At 38.7% G+C, this 15,291-nt stretch overlaps 1 protein-coding gene across 1 annotated transcript in view; it reads left to right on the top strand.

Annotated features, from left to right (window-relative positions):
• The window catches only part of PLXNA2 (plexin A2), a 313,540-nt gene that overhangs the window by 270,597 nt on the left and 27,652 nt on the right, over positions 1-15,291 (top strand). The window contains exons 14-20 of the mRNA XM_074309060.1: positions 34-151; positions 3,275-3,411; positions 6,618-6,785; positions 7,355-7,448; positions 12,148-12,387; positions 13,617-13,760; positions 14,769-15,003. Coding sequence (XP_074165161.1) covers positions 34-151; positions 3,275-3,411; positions 6,618-6,785; positions 7,355-7,448; positions 12,148-12,387; positions 13,617-13,760; positions 14,769-15,003 — 1,136 coding nt within the window. The remainder of the gene's footprint in view (positions 1-33; positions 152-3,274; positions 3,412-6,617; positions 6,786-7,354; positions 7,449-12,147; positions 12,388-13,616; positions 13,761-14,768; positions 15,004-15,291) is intronic.

Here is a 15,291-nt window from a genome sequence, read left to right as displayed (position 1 = left end):
CTCTCTAACCAGGAGTTTTCTGTGCATCCTCAGGATTGTTTGTGAAATGGGTCGCGCTCTCCCAGGAATCAACTCCGGTCCTGTACGCCTGTGCATTGGCGAGTGTAAGCCAGAATTCATGACCAAGTCCCATCAACAGTATACTTTTGTGGTGAGTATAAGATTCTCCCCAAATTAAGGGGGAGAGCAAGCAAAAAAATAACTCCAAGACCCCAAACTCCTGGTTCTTTTCACAACAGAGCTTCCTACAGAAAACCTTTTGGGCAAAACAGTCTCTGAATCTTTGCTTTTCCCAAAATGTGATGGAATATATGACCCACATTTAACTGTACTGTGACAACTTCAGAAGCCTGAAGGGGTATCTGGCCAAATTTTTAAGCGGCACAGAATTGAGATTTTCCTAGAAGGTGGTTCAGAATAGCATTAGGAGAGCAGAGGGGCACGATAAAGCCGATGGGTCATGTTGGCCCTGCCAATGTGACATCCTCATCTAATTTCATCCTAACAAGGACACATCGCCTGGGGGATCTAATTAAATAGTATTATATTTATCTAGCTGCTTCTTTCTGCCAAGGATGGTATATGTAGGAATTTGGAAGAGTTAATGAAAGCCTGAAGGGAGTGTGTCTGTGTGGGAGTGTGTGTGTGTGGGGAGTGTAAAGTGTCTATGTTCTCACCTATTCAGAGACACACCTGGAAACACCTCTGCAGGCACAAATCTAGGCAACAGGTATGGCCTCCTGAAGGCGATCCCTAAGGCTGGGGCTATATTAGTACTCAATCAATAACTTGCTTCTAGGGCTCTGAACAGTCACTGGTCTGACAGTTGCCTGTACTTCTACAGCAAGTTGTTCATTAAAAAGTAAATGGGGTCATTCAAACTCAGCTTTTCCAACAGTTTTGAAAAAACCACCAAATCTCTCTTCTTTGAAGGTTTTTATGAGAGGCCTGGATATCACTCATTAGGGGATACCCTTCATGTATGGGGGGAACTACATAGCCACTGAGACCTCTGCCAATTCTGAGTGATTATGATTCTGGGACTTTAAATCTGGAACTTTTCTAAGAGACACATAATTCATGACATTTCTTTCTTATCTGTAAATAACATTTTTCTTCAACCTTCCTCATACTTACATAGACAGTCCCCAAAAGGAAAAAAAAAAGAAGAAAAATCACTAAATCACAAATTTTTTCTTAATCCTGATTCATTTCCCACAGTCATCTGAATTTCTTAATTTCCTATTGATTTCATCCCTCCACCACCACCACAATTTTCTTTTTATGTTGTTGTTTTTTTTTTTAAATACTGATACTCTTTATGATTTTACTTTACAGGAATCCCTTTCATCCCTTACTAAAAGTACCCCTTGTTACAAAAAATACACTTAAAGAAAAGAAATCAATACATTTGCCTTGTCTAACAACATAGCTCTCATTTAGCACCTGTGGTTTACAACCCTTCTGCCAAAAAGGGGAGGTATGTGCCCTCTAGGGGAGGTGGGAAAAATTGGGAACACAAGATTTTGCAAGGGTAAATGCTGAAAAATTATTCATGCATATGTTTTAAAAATAAAAAAGAAAGCTTTAAAAAAGAGAAGTTGAAGAAAATAAAGAAGGAGGTATGTACCACCAACAGTTAGCAGAAGTCAGTAAAGTAATCTGATATCTTCCTGTCATTTTCCTTCACATCATTTTGTGATTATATAGATTATTCTCTTGGTTCTGCTTTCTTTGCTCTGTATCAGTTCAAATGGATATCCTCAAATTCCCCTGAATTCTTCAGAATGCAATGATTGCTTCTGTGTACTTATTTCAGTCATTCTCCAATTTATGGGCACTCCCTTTATTTATAGTTCTTTATTACCACAAAAGGCACCCAACTTTTTTCTCCTACTACCCACCTTTCCTGGCACTGAAGCTCCTCTCACTACTGATGAATATTTTTTATCTTCTCTTGCCCAGCTCCAATAAAGCAATCTCATGTGAAGCAAACAGAAAAGATATCGATCATAGAGAGATCTTAGTGTATTAAGATCAGAAGGGACCCGAGATATCATTTAGCCTGATGGTGTCACATTCAAATAGAAGCAGCTTACTTATACCTAAAAATACATGTGGGCCTCATAGTGACTTAGAAAACCACATCTTAACATTATCTATGTTCTATTATATTTTATTAATTTTGTTAAATATTTTCCTATTGCATTTTAATCTAGTTTGGGCCACACTGGTAAGAGTTGGGTCCTGTGTTTGAGAAATCTGACCTAGCTAACCTAATTCCCACATTTTACAGAACCAAAAAGGGACTTACTTGTCCAAGTCTGATGCCTCATTTACAAGTAATGTCTATTAAGGAGTACAAGAGAGGGATGACTTGTCACACAACTAGTTAGTGGCCATACAAGAACACTACAACCCAAATGTCAGACCGGGAATTAGGGAAACCTAAGTTCAAATCCTGCTTCTGATACTTGGCAAGTCACATAACCTCTCTCACCCTTAGTCTTCTCATCTGTAAAATGGAAACAATAATAGGGCTTAGCTCTCAAGACTATTGTGAGAATCAAATAAAATAACATTCAAAAATACTTTGCAGACTTCAAAGAGCTGTATCAGTTCTAGTCATTATTTCCCATCCCATGCTGTTGCTCTAGGCAGGAATAATTCATAGTTTTCGCTTAAATTAGGTCCACTAGCTCTTTCCTCTTCCTACCCAGACTTTGTGGCTGAAGACTTATTTGCATAGCCTGGTTAGATCTCTGTACATTTCTATAACCCTTTCCCAGTATTTCCCAGTATTCTGGAGAGAAGTTTGGGGCACATACGGTCATAACAAAGGGCTTCTTCTCGGTGCTCAGTGCAGGACAAGGGTTCTTTATTCAGCCACATTGATTTTATGACGGAGGGAATTGGCACCAGCTCCTGATAGGGAAGCATTTTCAAATTGTCCTCAATTTGTAAACTAATTGATAAATCAATCAGTGTCGCACCTGCCTTCCCATCAGCTTTATGAGCACCAAGCTCCCCAGGGAGGTGATTAATTCAGAGACATGGCCCTGATACAAACTGAACATGCCCCAAAGCTGCTCTCAGACACAGGTCAGACACAGAGGAAGCAGCAGAAAGCCTTTGGGTTTGAAAAGCCCAGAAAAGGAGAAATCTCAGCTCTGAGCAGGTGGCTGCTACTTCCCCCTCTCCTTAAGTCTCACTGAGGCTCTTTACCTTCCACAATAGCCAAGCAATAATTCCTTTTCTTTGCTTCTTTCCAAAGAACCCAACAGTGATGTCACTTGCCCCAATTAGGGGCCCAGAATCCGGAGGCACCATGGTGACCATTACTGGTCATTACCTGGGAGCTGGGAGTAGTGTTACTGTGTTCCTGGGAAACCAGACCTGCGAGTTCTTTGGGTAAGAAAAGCTAACATCCCTTCTGTGATCTGTTAACACATTGTGTGCATGTTGGTGAGTCAACATATATCTTAGATTTTTTAAAGTTGGATTGGGTTCTTTTTTGGAGGCAATTATGGTTAAGGGACTTGCCCAGGGTCACATAGATAGTAAGTATTGAGAGGGTTTGAGATCAGATTTGTACACAGCTCCTCTTAACTCCAGAGCTGGTGCTCTACTACTGTACTAACTGTCCCTCTTTTATTATTTTTAATTGTTCCTCTCCCCAACAATATGCCTCATGCCCATCTTCACCCTATTAGAATCCTCTTCAATAGCAAAATATATTTAAGGGAAAAAAAGCAACACATTGGCCATTCATGACATATAAGACTCATTCAGTATCTGTAGTCTATCATTTCTCTGCCAAAAGGAGAGATATTTCACCTTTAGTCCTCTGACATTACCACTGGTCAATAATATATTATGAAAGACAGCACTTATAATTAGGGGAGAAGCATCAAGAAAGGCTTGAGTTTCTCAAGGAAAGAGTTCCTTGATTTGGGTGATTTTCCATGCCTTTTGCTGATGTGCTATTAAGGAAAGTGGCAGTCAATAAGCATTTGTTAAATGCCTATTATGTACCAGACACTGTGCCAAGTTCTGGGGAATACAAAGAAAGGCAAAAGACAGTTCTTGCCCTCAAAGAGTTTACACTCTCTCCCCTCCCCAAACAACAAGCAAACAAATATGTAAAACAAGGAATATAGGATAAATTGAAGACAATAAATGGAGGGAAGGCACTAGAATTGAGGAGCTGAAAAATGGCCTATGTGACAAGAGTTTAGATGTTAGAGCCCTAAGCTCTTTAGTTTTGCTTTCCATTACACTCATATTCATTGGGTAAATTATTCTCTTGGTTTGATTTATTTTGCATCAGTTGTTACAAATTTTCCTAAGTTTTTCTGGTTTTCATCTTTATTTCTTTACAGCACAATAATAATCCACCATATTATATACCATCATTATTCAGTTATTTCCCAATTGGTATGAACCCACTTTGTCTTCAGTTTTTTACTATCTCAAAAAATTGATATAAATTATTTTTGTGTATATGGGACTTTCCCTTCTGTTTTGGGGTTATATGAATAGGTACCCCTGGCTTAAAGGATACTTAGAGTTTAGTGACTTTTCTAATAAAGTTCCAAATCATTTTCCAGAATAATAGTACCGTTTCCTCTGTGTTCTTTCTCACAACTCTAATCCAAAGCCCATTCCAATCAGGAACACAATTCATCAACTTGCCTGCCATGGTCATTCATCAACGGGTCTGAGTACTTTAGAAGTAAATAAATAAAATCCTTCAGAGTGGACCGTGAGAATCGCCACCTGGAAAGAAACTCAGAGTTTATTTAATTATTGCCATTGTTATCACGAGGTATTTATTGAGCAGCTGCTATGGGATATTTTGAATTACAGCAAACACACAGTCCTAACTTACAGATTAGAAGCTCTCCTATCCAGCAAACATATCTGGAAGGAATAGTTTCAGCTCACCTCTCTCTCAGGCAATCAATAAATATTTATTTAACACCTACTATGTACCAGGCACTGTGGCCAAGAGCTCAGCATATTTAATATGCACTATTCCAGGGGAAATCTAAGAGGCTTTTCAAGAGACCCATAATCTGCTAAAGCTTTCTCTTTTTCCAGCCAGTTTCCACTAAGAAACACATGTAGAGGGTTCACCCATTATTCACCCAAACTCAAATCCTTTATCATAACTGACCTATTTGTAAAAGTTCCCCAGTCCCTCTCACCTCCAATTCTCTTCTCTGATTAAGTAGCTTTGCCCTCTCTCTTCAGGGACTTTGTTCCCAAAAGAGCCTGACCTTCAGAGATCTAAACCACCAGATATATAATAACTTCATGGCCCTTTGCTGGCCTCTAATTACTGATTACTCTTCCTCTAGGTCTGCAGGAGCTCCCTAAGTCAGGAGCACATAATAACTAATCACAGTCCAAGTGAGGACAATCAACTGTACAGAAAAGCGATTCTCTCAAAATCCTCTGTCCTCTTGAATCCATATTTCAGTACCTAGTTAGCTAGGTAATAGTGCAAAACTTCTTAGATCACAAAAAAATTGGCAACAGTAAAAAGTATCAAATATTCCACTGAGATTTAATTCTTATGTAAAAATAAACTAGCAATCCATCTCATTAGTATGCAAATTTGCTTTCATATTTAATAAATGTTAAAATTATATGTATATCAAAGATTTGCTTTAAAATAAATTCTTTATGGTTTATTATATTTTATGTACTCAGGATTGCATAAAAATTTCTTAGACAAAAAAGAGTCATGAGTGGAAAAAGTTTAAGAAGCCCTGGCATAGCAGATAAAGTATTGGCTTTTGGGCCAGGGAGCCCAGAATTCAAATCGTGTCTCAAATACTTAGCATTTGTGTTACCCCGAGAATGTTTAGATCCTTATCTATAAAATGTAGACAGATGAAGAATGTTTGCAATTGTAGGGAATATCAAATAAAATAACTTAAAGCTCTTTGCTAACATTAAAACACTATATAAATGCTAGCAATTATCATTATTAGATCATTTCTCAGAATTTTCCGCCATTATTTGGGCTTCTATCCTTCTAATCTAATTCAACTTGAGGTACTTATCACAAACTTCTTGCCCTTTTTAAAGAACTTTTTCCTTTCCCTTTGTAAAAATTTTTGAATCATTTCAAAATGCTTCCACATACATCATATCATTTGATTCACATAATAACTTGTAGAGTCATTAGGGCAATAATTACTGAATGCATAATAACTCTGTTGGTTGTCAGGACAAGTATTATTCATTTGAAAAAGTTCCTCATTTGAAAAACAAGAGGATTGGATAAGACCATTTCAAATATCATTTGAAAAACAAGAGGATTGGATAAGACCATTTCAAATATCTCATCAATCTCTGACAGCCTAGGAATCTCCTATCCATATTTCTGGAGATGATGAAATTGTCACTCAGAGAGATCAGGAGCATCCCCAAAGTCACTTAGGAAGTGAGCTGCAGAGTGGGATTCTGCTCCCAAACCAATGGTCTTTCTCCCAGACCACAGTTACCTGTTCTGTGTCAGACAAATGCATTTCCAAGGACCTACATGCTTCCCACGGCTTTTACTCAACTCCCCACATTACTGTTTCTTTCTGTCTCCCTCCTAGGAGATCTATGAATGAGATCGTGTGCGTGTCCCCCCCATCAGCCCATGGCCTGGGCCCTGTCCCTGTTTCTGTTAGTGTGGACCGAGCCCATGTGCACAGCAGCCTACAATTTGAATATATTGATGACCCCCGAGTGCAGCGCATAGAGCCAGAATGGAGTATTGCCAGGTAAGGGAGAGGGGAAAAGAAAAAGAAATAATTCTAGAAGGGAATTCTGGATGCTCCCAGCTCATATAAGCCAGGAACCTGGGGTACAATGGAATCAAGAAAATCTAGAGCCTTACGTTTAAGCCTAGTTAGGGCTCAGGAAAGGCTCCTAAACACCTAATCCTGATGTTTCTAGACTAACTTAAAGTTTAAAAGTCTTAAAGCTATACTATAATTAGTTGACAAAATTTTAGGGTTAGAAGATATGGGTTCAAGTCTCAATCCCATCACTTTTAATCTGCATGACCTATATTGGGAAGGGATCTTCAAAATCATTTACAGACCCAGAGAATCTTAATGACTTTTCCCAAAGTCAGTTAAAACAGATTCAAACCAGGTCCTCTAACTCCAAATCTAGTGTTCTTTCCATTACACCATCTTTTCTTAACTTTGCTGAGACTCAGTTTCTTCATCTGTAAAATGGAAATAATAACACCTGCCCTGTCAGCCTCTAGAAGTCTTGAGATCTAGGTGAGAGTACTATAAAATATTGTCATTATTTCTCTAACTCAGCCTCTATTTATCCCCAGTGGCCACACACCCCTAACCATCACAGGCTTCAACCTGGATGTTATTCAAGAACCCAGGATCCGAGTCAAGTTCAATGGCAAAGAATCTGTAAATGTGAGTAGTGATGGCTTTCTCTAAGTCATGATAAAGGATGATTGATGGAAAAAACTAGAAATGTTTGTAAGAGGAGAAAACTTGAAGGGGGGATTTTAGCAGTCAGGGGTCCTAGAGAATTTTTCCCCGAAGAATTAAAATAAGCCAGTCACACATAAAGTATATTCCTTTATAATTTTGTGTTCTAACTCACCTGAGGGGAAACTTGAGGTCTAAAATTAAATACTCAGGAGCAGGGGGATGGACAAACAGAAGTTGGGGAATGGGGTTTCATCACCTCAGGTGCATTGATCTTCGGGCCACAGCAGGAAAACAGTGGTCCTGTGGAGAGGCTGGCCTTCGCCCAGGTTCTGTCCGTCTCTCTCTTTTCTCTTTTCTTAGCTCGTGTATAGAATGTCTGGATCTTTCATTTGCTCCACAGTGGGGCAGGCTGCTTGATAATTTGGACACATCCTGGGTTTTATTAGAAGGTTCTATTAGTTTTATCTGTTGATTTTCCATTTCAGATTTGTGTGTCCTCAATAAAATGTGTATGTTTTTCTTTATATTCCCAAATTCTAGCAGTGTACCTGCTGATTGGATGATTAGTGAAACTGTCACAACTACATAAATCCTAGGGTTTGACTATTGATTTAAATTGAGAAAGCAAGCACAAGATAGGGAAATCTCCAGGAAAAAAAAAAGACAGAAAGAAGAGGGGCATCCATAACAAAAGGCATCCTGCTTTATGTGAGCCTCAGAAAGGCCTTCAAAACCATCTTATTTTTGGACTATCAGAAAGGAACTCTCTTCAAATGTGATGGAGACAGATTAGACTCATTCTGTTTGGATCCAGAGGACAAAATTAGAGCAAATTGGCACATGTTGAAGAGAAGCAAATTTGGGTTTTATGAGACACTAACATTAATAATGATTTGAATTTGAATTTGGAGGGAAAAAAATCCTAACAACTATAGAGCTGGTCCAATTAGAATGGCCTGTCTCAGGGGCTATCCCAGGACATCTTGGGATTTCTGTCACTGAAAAGGAAATATCACTAAGGCTAGGGGAATCATTTTTTGGAGATTTTGTGGAGGCAATGTTTTAACTAGATAATTTCTAAAGATTTTTCTTGTTGTTGTTTTTTGGGTTTTTTGTTTGTTTTGCTGAGGCAATTGGGGTTAAGTGACTTGCCCAGGGTCACACAGCTAGAAAGTGTTAAGTGAATTTCTAAAGTTCTAAGATCCTGACTTGTTGCTGAAGGAGGGAAGGGGATGATGTCACAGATTCATTCCCCACCCTTTCATGCCTGGGCAGCATCCTTCCTCACAAAAGAACATGGCACTCTGTAGTAGAGAGATGACAAAAGTGTGTAACAAAAAGTGATTTGCAAAATAACTGCATGCTGATTCCCAGGAGACCATTGGAAATGGGATTGGACAGGACAGCCTTGTATTCTATACCTTTCCATTTAGTCTAGGTTAACTTAACTCACTGATTTACCCTCTCCCTCCACTCATCCACTAGAACTCATCAGCACCCTCCCCTCATCCAAAGACTTCTCCAGCAGCACTCCTTTCCCGCCTCATGGTCCCAGGATTTAGAGCTAGAAGTGACCTCTAAAGATGATCAGGTCCTGTGATTCAAGACCTGTGACTCTTGGAATTATTACAAAAAGATCCACAAATCTATATATGAATCCAAAATGAGCACATTCTTTCTGTGGACTGAATAAATACCCTTCACATGCACCCCTATTTTTCAAGTATACATTACTATTAATAGAACCCATATTGATTTAGAATTATTACTGAATTCATGGCAGCTTTTTGCTATCTTGTAGTTTCTCAGTCTGTCAGTCAACAGGCATTTATAAAGTACTTGTTAAATGCTAGACTAAGCATTGGGGAGATGAAGAAAGAACAAAGGTGGCCCTAGCCTTTAAGAGATATTCATTCTAATAGGAGAGGCAACGTGAAAGGAGATATATTATATATATATATATATATGTGTGTGTGTGTGTATGTATATATATATATCTACACATACATATGGGCATATATTAGCATAATATATATTTATATGTATATATTATATAGAGAAGACATGTGAAAGTGATACATGCATTGTATATGTATATTTTATATAGAAACATAAATATATAATCTTTTATAGTATAGATCTATATATATAGATCTATAACACTTTAAAATTATTTCTCAAGTGTCACAGAATTTTTTTAAGGTAGCTCTCCCACCCTCCTCCCTGCCCCCCTAAGGCTGAGGACTTATGACTTCGATATATTCCTGTCTGAAGACCGAAGAATTGCCTAGCTGATCTCTAGAAAAGCAAATAATTTTACTCTCTTTTCCTTTAAGCTGGACTAATACTTAGGAGAGATTTCTCCTAAGAGGAAGCATATTAGGGCAAACAAATGATAGAAACTACCCTTTCTCCTAGGAGAGTAATGGGCAAGAGGGGGTTTCTCAGTGCAGCCAGTATTGGCTCCCAATTTCTGATGAGCCCCCCAGAAGATGCCATCTCCTTCAGTTTACCAAGGGGTCTCACCGGGTGATGTGGAGGACAAGAGGTTAGAGAAGTCCAACCCAAAAGAATTTTTGGCAGAGAAAGTGCCAGTGCAGCATTAGTTAGGGAGCAAACAGAAGTGAGCTTGTTAGTTCCAGAGCTATTTGCTTATTCATGAAGGAGCTGAACCCCAGAGATCTGAAAGGGCACAGGGAGGGAGCTGTCCAGAAGCAAAGAAGCAGAGATAAGAGGATCTCCAAGACAAAGTCGGTTCCCCATAAAGCCTTAGAACCAAGAGCCTTATGCTAACCGCCTGCATCTGCCAGCCTGTCCGTGATTCAAAGTCCCTACTTGGAAAATTAGGGCAACACTTGGTTTTTAAAAGGCTATTCTCTCAAATGAAGAAGACTGGAGAATGATGTTGTCCAGGGAAGAGGTTTAGCTAGCCTTCAAAAAGGAGCAGCTGATAAACTTGAATTCTCTTTGGAAGACCCATGAAAACCTCAGCTTTTTCAATAATTTTCACACATATAGACATTTTTGTTTCCTGAAATTGAAAGTCTAGATGTGTGTCTGTGTGTATATATGTGTGTGTGTGTGTGTGTCTCAGTGTGTGTCTGGCTCATCACACATGCCTAAAGTTGGCTGCCAATGCAACACGTTCTTGAGAAGCCAGATGCGCCGTCTTGGCTATGATTGGGCAACTGAGGCTCTCACATCGAAACCCAAACTAGGCTGAGCCAAAACTAAGTAGAAAGGAAGAAGCTGGGTGATTTGTGGAAAGAGGAAGAGCCTAAGAATCAGGAGAACTCAATCCACACTCTGATACTTAGCAGCTATGAAATCCTGGGCAGATCTCATGCTACTCTGCCTCGTTGTTTGTTCATTTTTGTCTGTAAAACAGGGATGAAATTATATTGGCAGGGCTTAATTTGCAGGGTTATCATTCCTTTGTTTTCATTTTAAATATTTGGTTGATGTTCTTTTCTTTTTAAGTCATCATTTTTTGGTATTGTTTAACCTTAACCACCTCTTTCCACACCCAAAATAACTTTCCCTTGAACCATTTAAGAGTTAAGAAAAAACAGTGGCCATGTTTGAAAAGGTATGCATCAATCTGCCCCTGTAGCTCACCACTTCTCATCCAAGACATAAGACATTCTTTACCATCAGTTACAATAAGTTATTGCCTTAAGGACTTCCTCAATCTTAAAGGACTATAAAGATTTCAACCATTTCTAGAACTTAAATGGGTTCTTCAAAGGATTTGCCTTTTAGCATCAGAGAGTCAAGAAAAAGAACTATTTGTTTAATTTCCTTAGCTTATGTTTGGGGACTAAATTCTAAGAGATCCTAGAGAATGACTTGCCCATGCTAAAAAATATGTGCAGTAGAACAGAAATTCAAATTCAAATCTTCTGACTTCAATTCCACTATATTACATTGGCTCTTACCAAAGTAGTGGTTGAATTTTCTCTAGGTCAATATCAAGCCAATCCAAAAAAAAAAAAAAAAAAAGCTACAAAGTACTTGCTTTTCTTCTTTGATTTTTTTTGGAATATAGGCTTAGTAGTAGAACAGCTGGGTCAAAGGATACATACTAAACTGTGCATGTGCTCCTAAGGTAAAAATACCACTAATAGGTTTGTATTTCAAAAAAAGGCAAAGAAAAAGGAAATTTTTCCTATTTGAATAAAAATATATTTATGACAACTCTTTTTTTGTAGTGACCAAGAACTGGAAACTGAGGGAATTGCCCATCAATTGGGGAATGGCTAAACAAGTTGTGATATATGATTGTGATGGAATGCAATTGTGCTATAAGAAATTACAAGCAGGATAGTTTCAGAAAAACCTGGGAAGTCTTATATAAATTGATCAAAGTGAAGTGAACAGAACCAGAAGAACATTGTACATGATAACAGCAATACCGTATAATGATCAACTAGGACTTATTTAGCTATTCTCAGCAATACAATGGTCTAAGACAATTCCAAAAGACCCATGATGAAAAAAAAATGTTATCCAGCTGCAGAGAGAAAACTGATAAACTTTGAATGTAGATTAAAGCATACTTTTTTCAATTTTATTTTTCTTGGGGTTTTTGCATTTTTTTGCAAGATGGCTTATATGGAAATATTTTGTATGACTTCACATGTATAATGATATCATATTGCCCTTTTGTCTTCCTCAGGTGTGCAAGGTTGTGAACACGACCACCCTGACCTGCTTGGCTCCTTCTCTGACTCCAGAATATCGGCCTGGCCTAGATGCCGTTGAGCGACCAGATGAGTTTGGGTTTGTCTTCAACAACGTACAGTCCTTGCTGATCTATAATGACACCAAATTCATCTACTATCCCAATCCCACTTTTGAACTACTTAGCCCTACTGGAGTCTTGGACCAGAAGCCAGGATCCCCAATCATCCTAAAGGTAGAAGTATTATTTTCACTTATTAAATACCTGCAGTGTGCAATACAACATGAAAACCCTTTTCTCCACTCTTCTTTTCTTCCTTCCTTCATTTTCTTTTTCTCCTTCATTCCTTTCTTTTGCTCATCTCATTCTCTGTATTTCTATACTTCTTACACAGTATTTGGCCCATAATAGGCACTTGATAAATTTTAGTTGATTGCTTAATTGATTCTGTACTTTCTTGCTTTTCTTTCTATCTCTTCCCTACTCTTACTTTTCATATCTGCTTTCTCTTCTATTCCTCTCTTCTTTTTAGTGTGGCATTCATATTCTCCACCAAATATTCCTTTGAATTTTGCTTCTTTAAATTCCACATCAGCCACCAGGATTTCTCACAAACTCAGGCAAGAAGAGAATTTAGTATATCCCCAGCTGGATTCACAATGAAATGAAGAATTAGGAATGCCCAATAGTTGACTAGAATGAGGAATTCCTTCCCAGTCATTCTCTAAGGATTAAAGTTTAAATTTCCTCTCCTCCTCCCATCCTTTACATATGAATTTGAAACACTACTTTCACTTGATAAAAGGGGGCTATTCTTCCTTTCTCCTCCTCCTCTTTCTTTTTCTTTTACTTCCTTCTCCTTTTCCTTCTCCTCTCTCTTCTCATTCTCCTTTTCCTCCTTTTCCTTCTCTCGTTGTCCTCCTCCTCCTCCTTTTCCTCTGCCTTCTTTTTCCCTCTTCCTTCTTATCTCTTCCTTTTCCTTCTCTTCCTTCTTATTCTTCTCCTTTTTCTCTTCCTCTACATCCCTCCTCCCCATCTTCTTCCTTACTCTTGTCATCCTCTTTCTCTTTTTACTTCTCAATCCTGGGCATTTGAAAACAAAAATTTTGCAGTGAGTCAACAATTGTTTTCTGATTTGGGGCCATTTTGATTGCCATAATAATTCCCGGTTCTTATATTTCCACAGATCATGCTTCTTTGATAATAATTGTCCAAATTTCTCTTCTCTAACCACATTGCATTTGACTTCTCACATAGTTACCCAGAATTCCTTCATTCTGTTCAGTCGGAAGCACGCCCCCACCATTGAAAACCCAGATAAAATGACTTTTGCTTATTATAGAATCTGCTATTTCCGTTTTAGCTTCCCTAGTTATCCTTGCGTCTCCTTAGCTGTTGTTTTTGTAAATACACACTTGCCTTTTGCAAACACATACCAATTTTTCTATTACTGTTTTCAACAGGGCAAAAACCTCTGCCCTCCAGCCTCAGGGGGAGCCAAGCTGAATTACACAGTGCTGATTGGAGAGACCCCCTGTGCTGTCACTGTGTCTGAGACGCAGCTGCTTTGTGAACCCCCAAATCTCACAGGACAACACAAGGTCATGGTTAGTGGCTCTGCCTTTTTCATTCAGAATTGAAGGATCTTAAAGTTGGAAAAGACCAGGTGATCTAGTCAACTCCCCTGCATGTAGGAAAGTAGCAATTTCCTGCACAAGTGGTAGATTCCCCTCTATTCCCCAATGTCTTATCTTATGTATACTGGACTTTAAATATATATTGCTACATCACATCCTCCTCCCCCACTCAGAGGATAAACAATAGAAAGGAAAAGAAAAAAAATTCCACAAAACTAGCAAATACATCCAAAAAAAGACAGTTTTCTCTATCAATAGTCTCCCACTTCACCCATGTTGGATTTAACATCAGATTTACATTTATGTAGTGCTGTTAGTTAATATATGAGTCTTATAACTACCCATTAAGTTAAGCCCAAGTATTATTATCCACATTTTACAGATGAGGAAGTTTTAGTTCATAAAATGACTTTGACTTTTGGACTATAAGCTTCCTGAGCACAGACTCTAAAAGCATCTTTTCTAGCACTTAGCACTGTCCTTTAAAAGACATTTATTGACTTGTACACAGTTGGTGCTTAATAAATGCATGTCTTCTGACTCCAAATTCAATGCTCTTAAACCTACAGATTCTATTCAGCCTCTCAGATTTAAACAGGGTGAAGAACAAAATATATATTTTAATGTAATTAATTTATGGGCAGGCAATAAGCAGCAAATAGATTTACCCTCAAAGTTATAGACTGTGTAATTGTGGACTAAACAGTCCTAACTTAAAAAGACAAGAGCAACTCTATATCCTCAGAGCAGGATTGGACAATAGAAACTGACATTAGAGTACTTAGGTTCACATTCCACCTTTGATGCTTTGTTTGTGACCTTTCCCCTAATCATTTAGCTTTCCGGGACCTCAGTTCCATATCTGTAAAATGAGGGAGTTGGATTAGCTGGCCTCTGAGGCTAAGGATGCAATGGTCTTTGGGACCATTTTCTTTTTTGACAATAAATTGACTTTATGTGTATGTCCATGATACTCAGGTTCATGTGGGAGGGATGGTATTCTCCCCTGGCTCAGTGAGCGTCATCTCAGACAGCCTGCTAACCCTGCCGGCCATCATCAGCATTGCAGCAGGTGGAAGCCTTCTACTTATCATTGTCATCATCGTCCTTATCGCCTACAAACGCAAGTCCCGAGAGAATGACCTCACCCTCAAGCGCCTTCAGATGCAGATGGACAATTTGGAGTCCCGAGTGGCCCTGGAGTGTAAAGAAGGTGAGTTAATACTTCCCTATTTTTCATTATTAGTCTCATGGGATATCACTGTTTCTCTCCCCTCAAAAATAACTTTCAACCTTTTCTGCCTTCCCTCTCACTTCTATTCTTTACTCCCGTACATTAGTCTCATCTCCTCCAGCAGCACTTTCTGGCCCCCAAGGAAAAGACCCCTAGGGTTCCTCACAGAAGACCAGTGTAGGAACTGAGAGCAACATGGGAATCATCCTAATTCCACTTCTGACCTTGATTCAGGATGCTTTCCAACAATTTCCTCCCCTTCTCTGA

Source organism: Sminthopsis crassicaudata, chromosome 4 (assembly GCF_048593235.1).
Source record: "Sminthopsis crassicaudata isolate SCR6 chromosome 4, ASM4859323v1, whole genome shotgun sequence".
Taxonomy (NCBI): Eukaryota; Metazoa; Chordata; class Mammalia; order Dasyuromorphia; family Dasyuridae; genus Sminthopsis; species Sminthopsis crassicaudata.
This window is presented reverse-complemented; position numbering and strand designations above follow the sequence as displayed.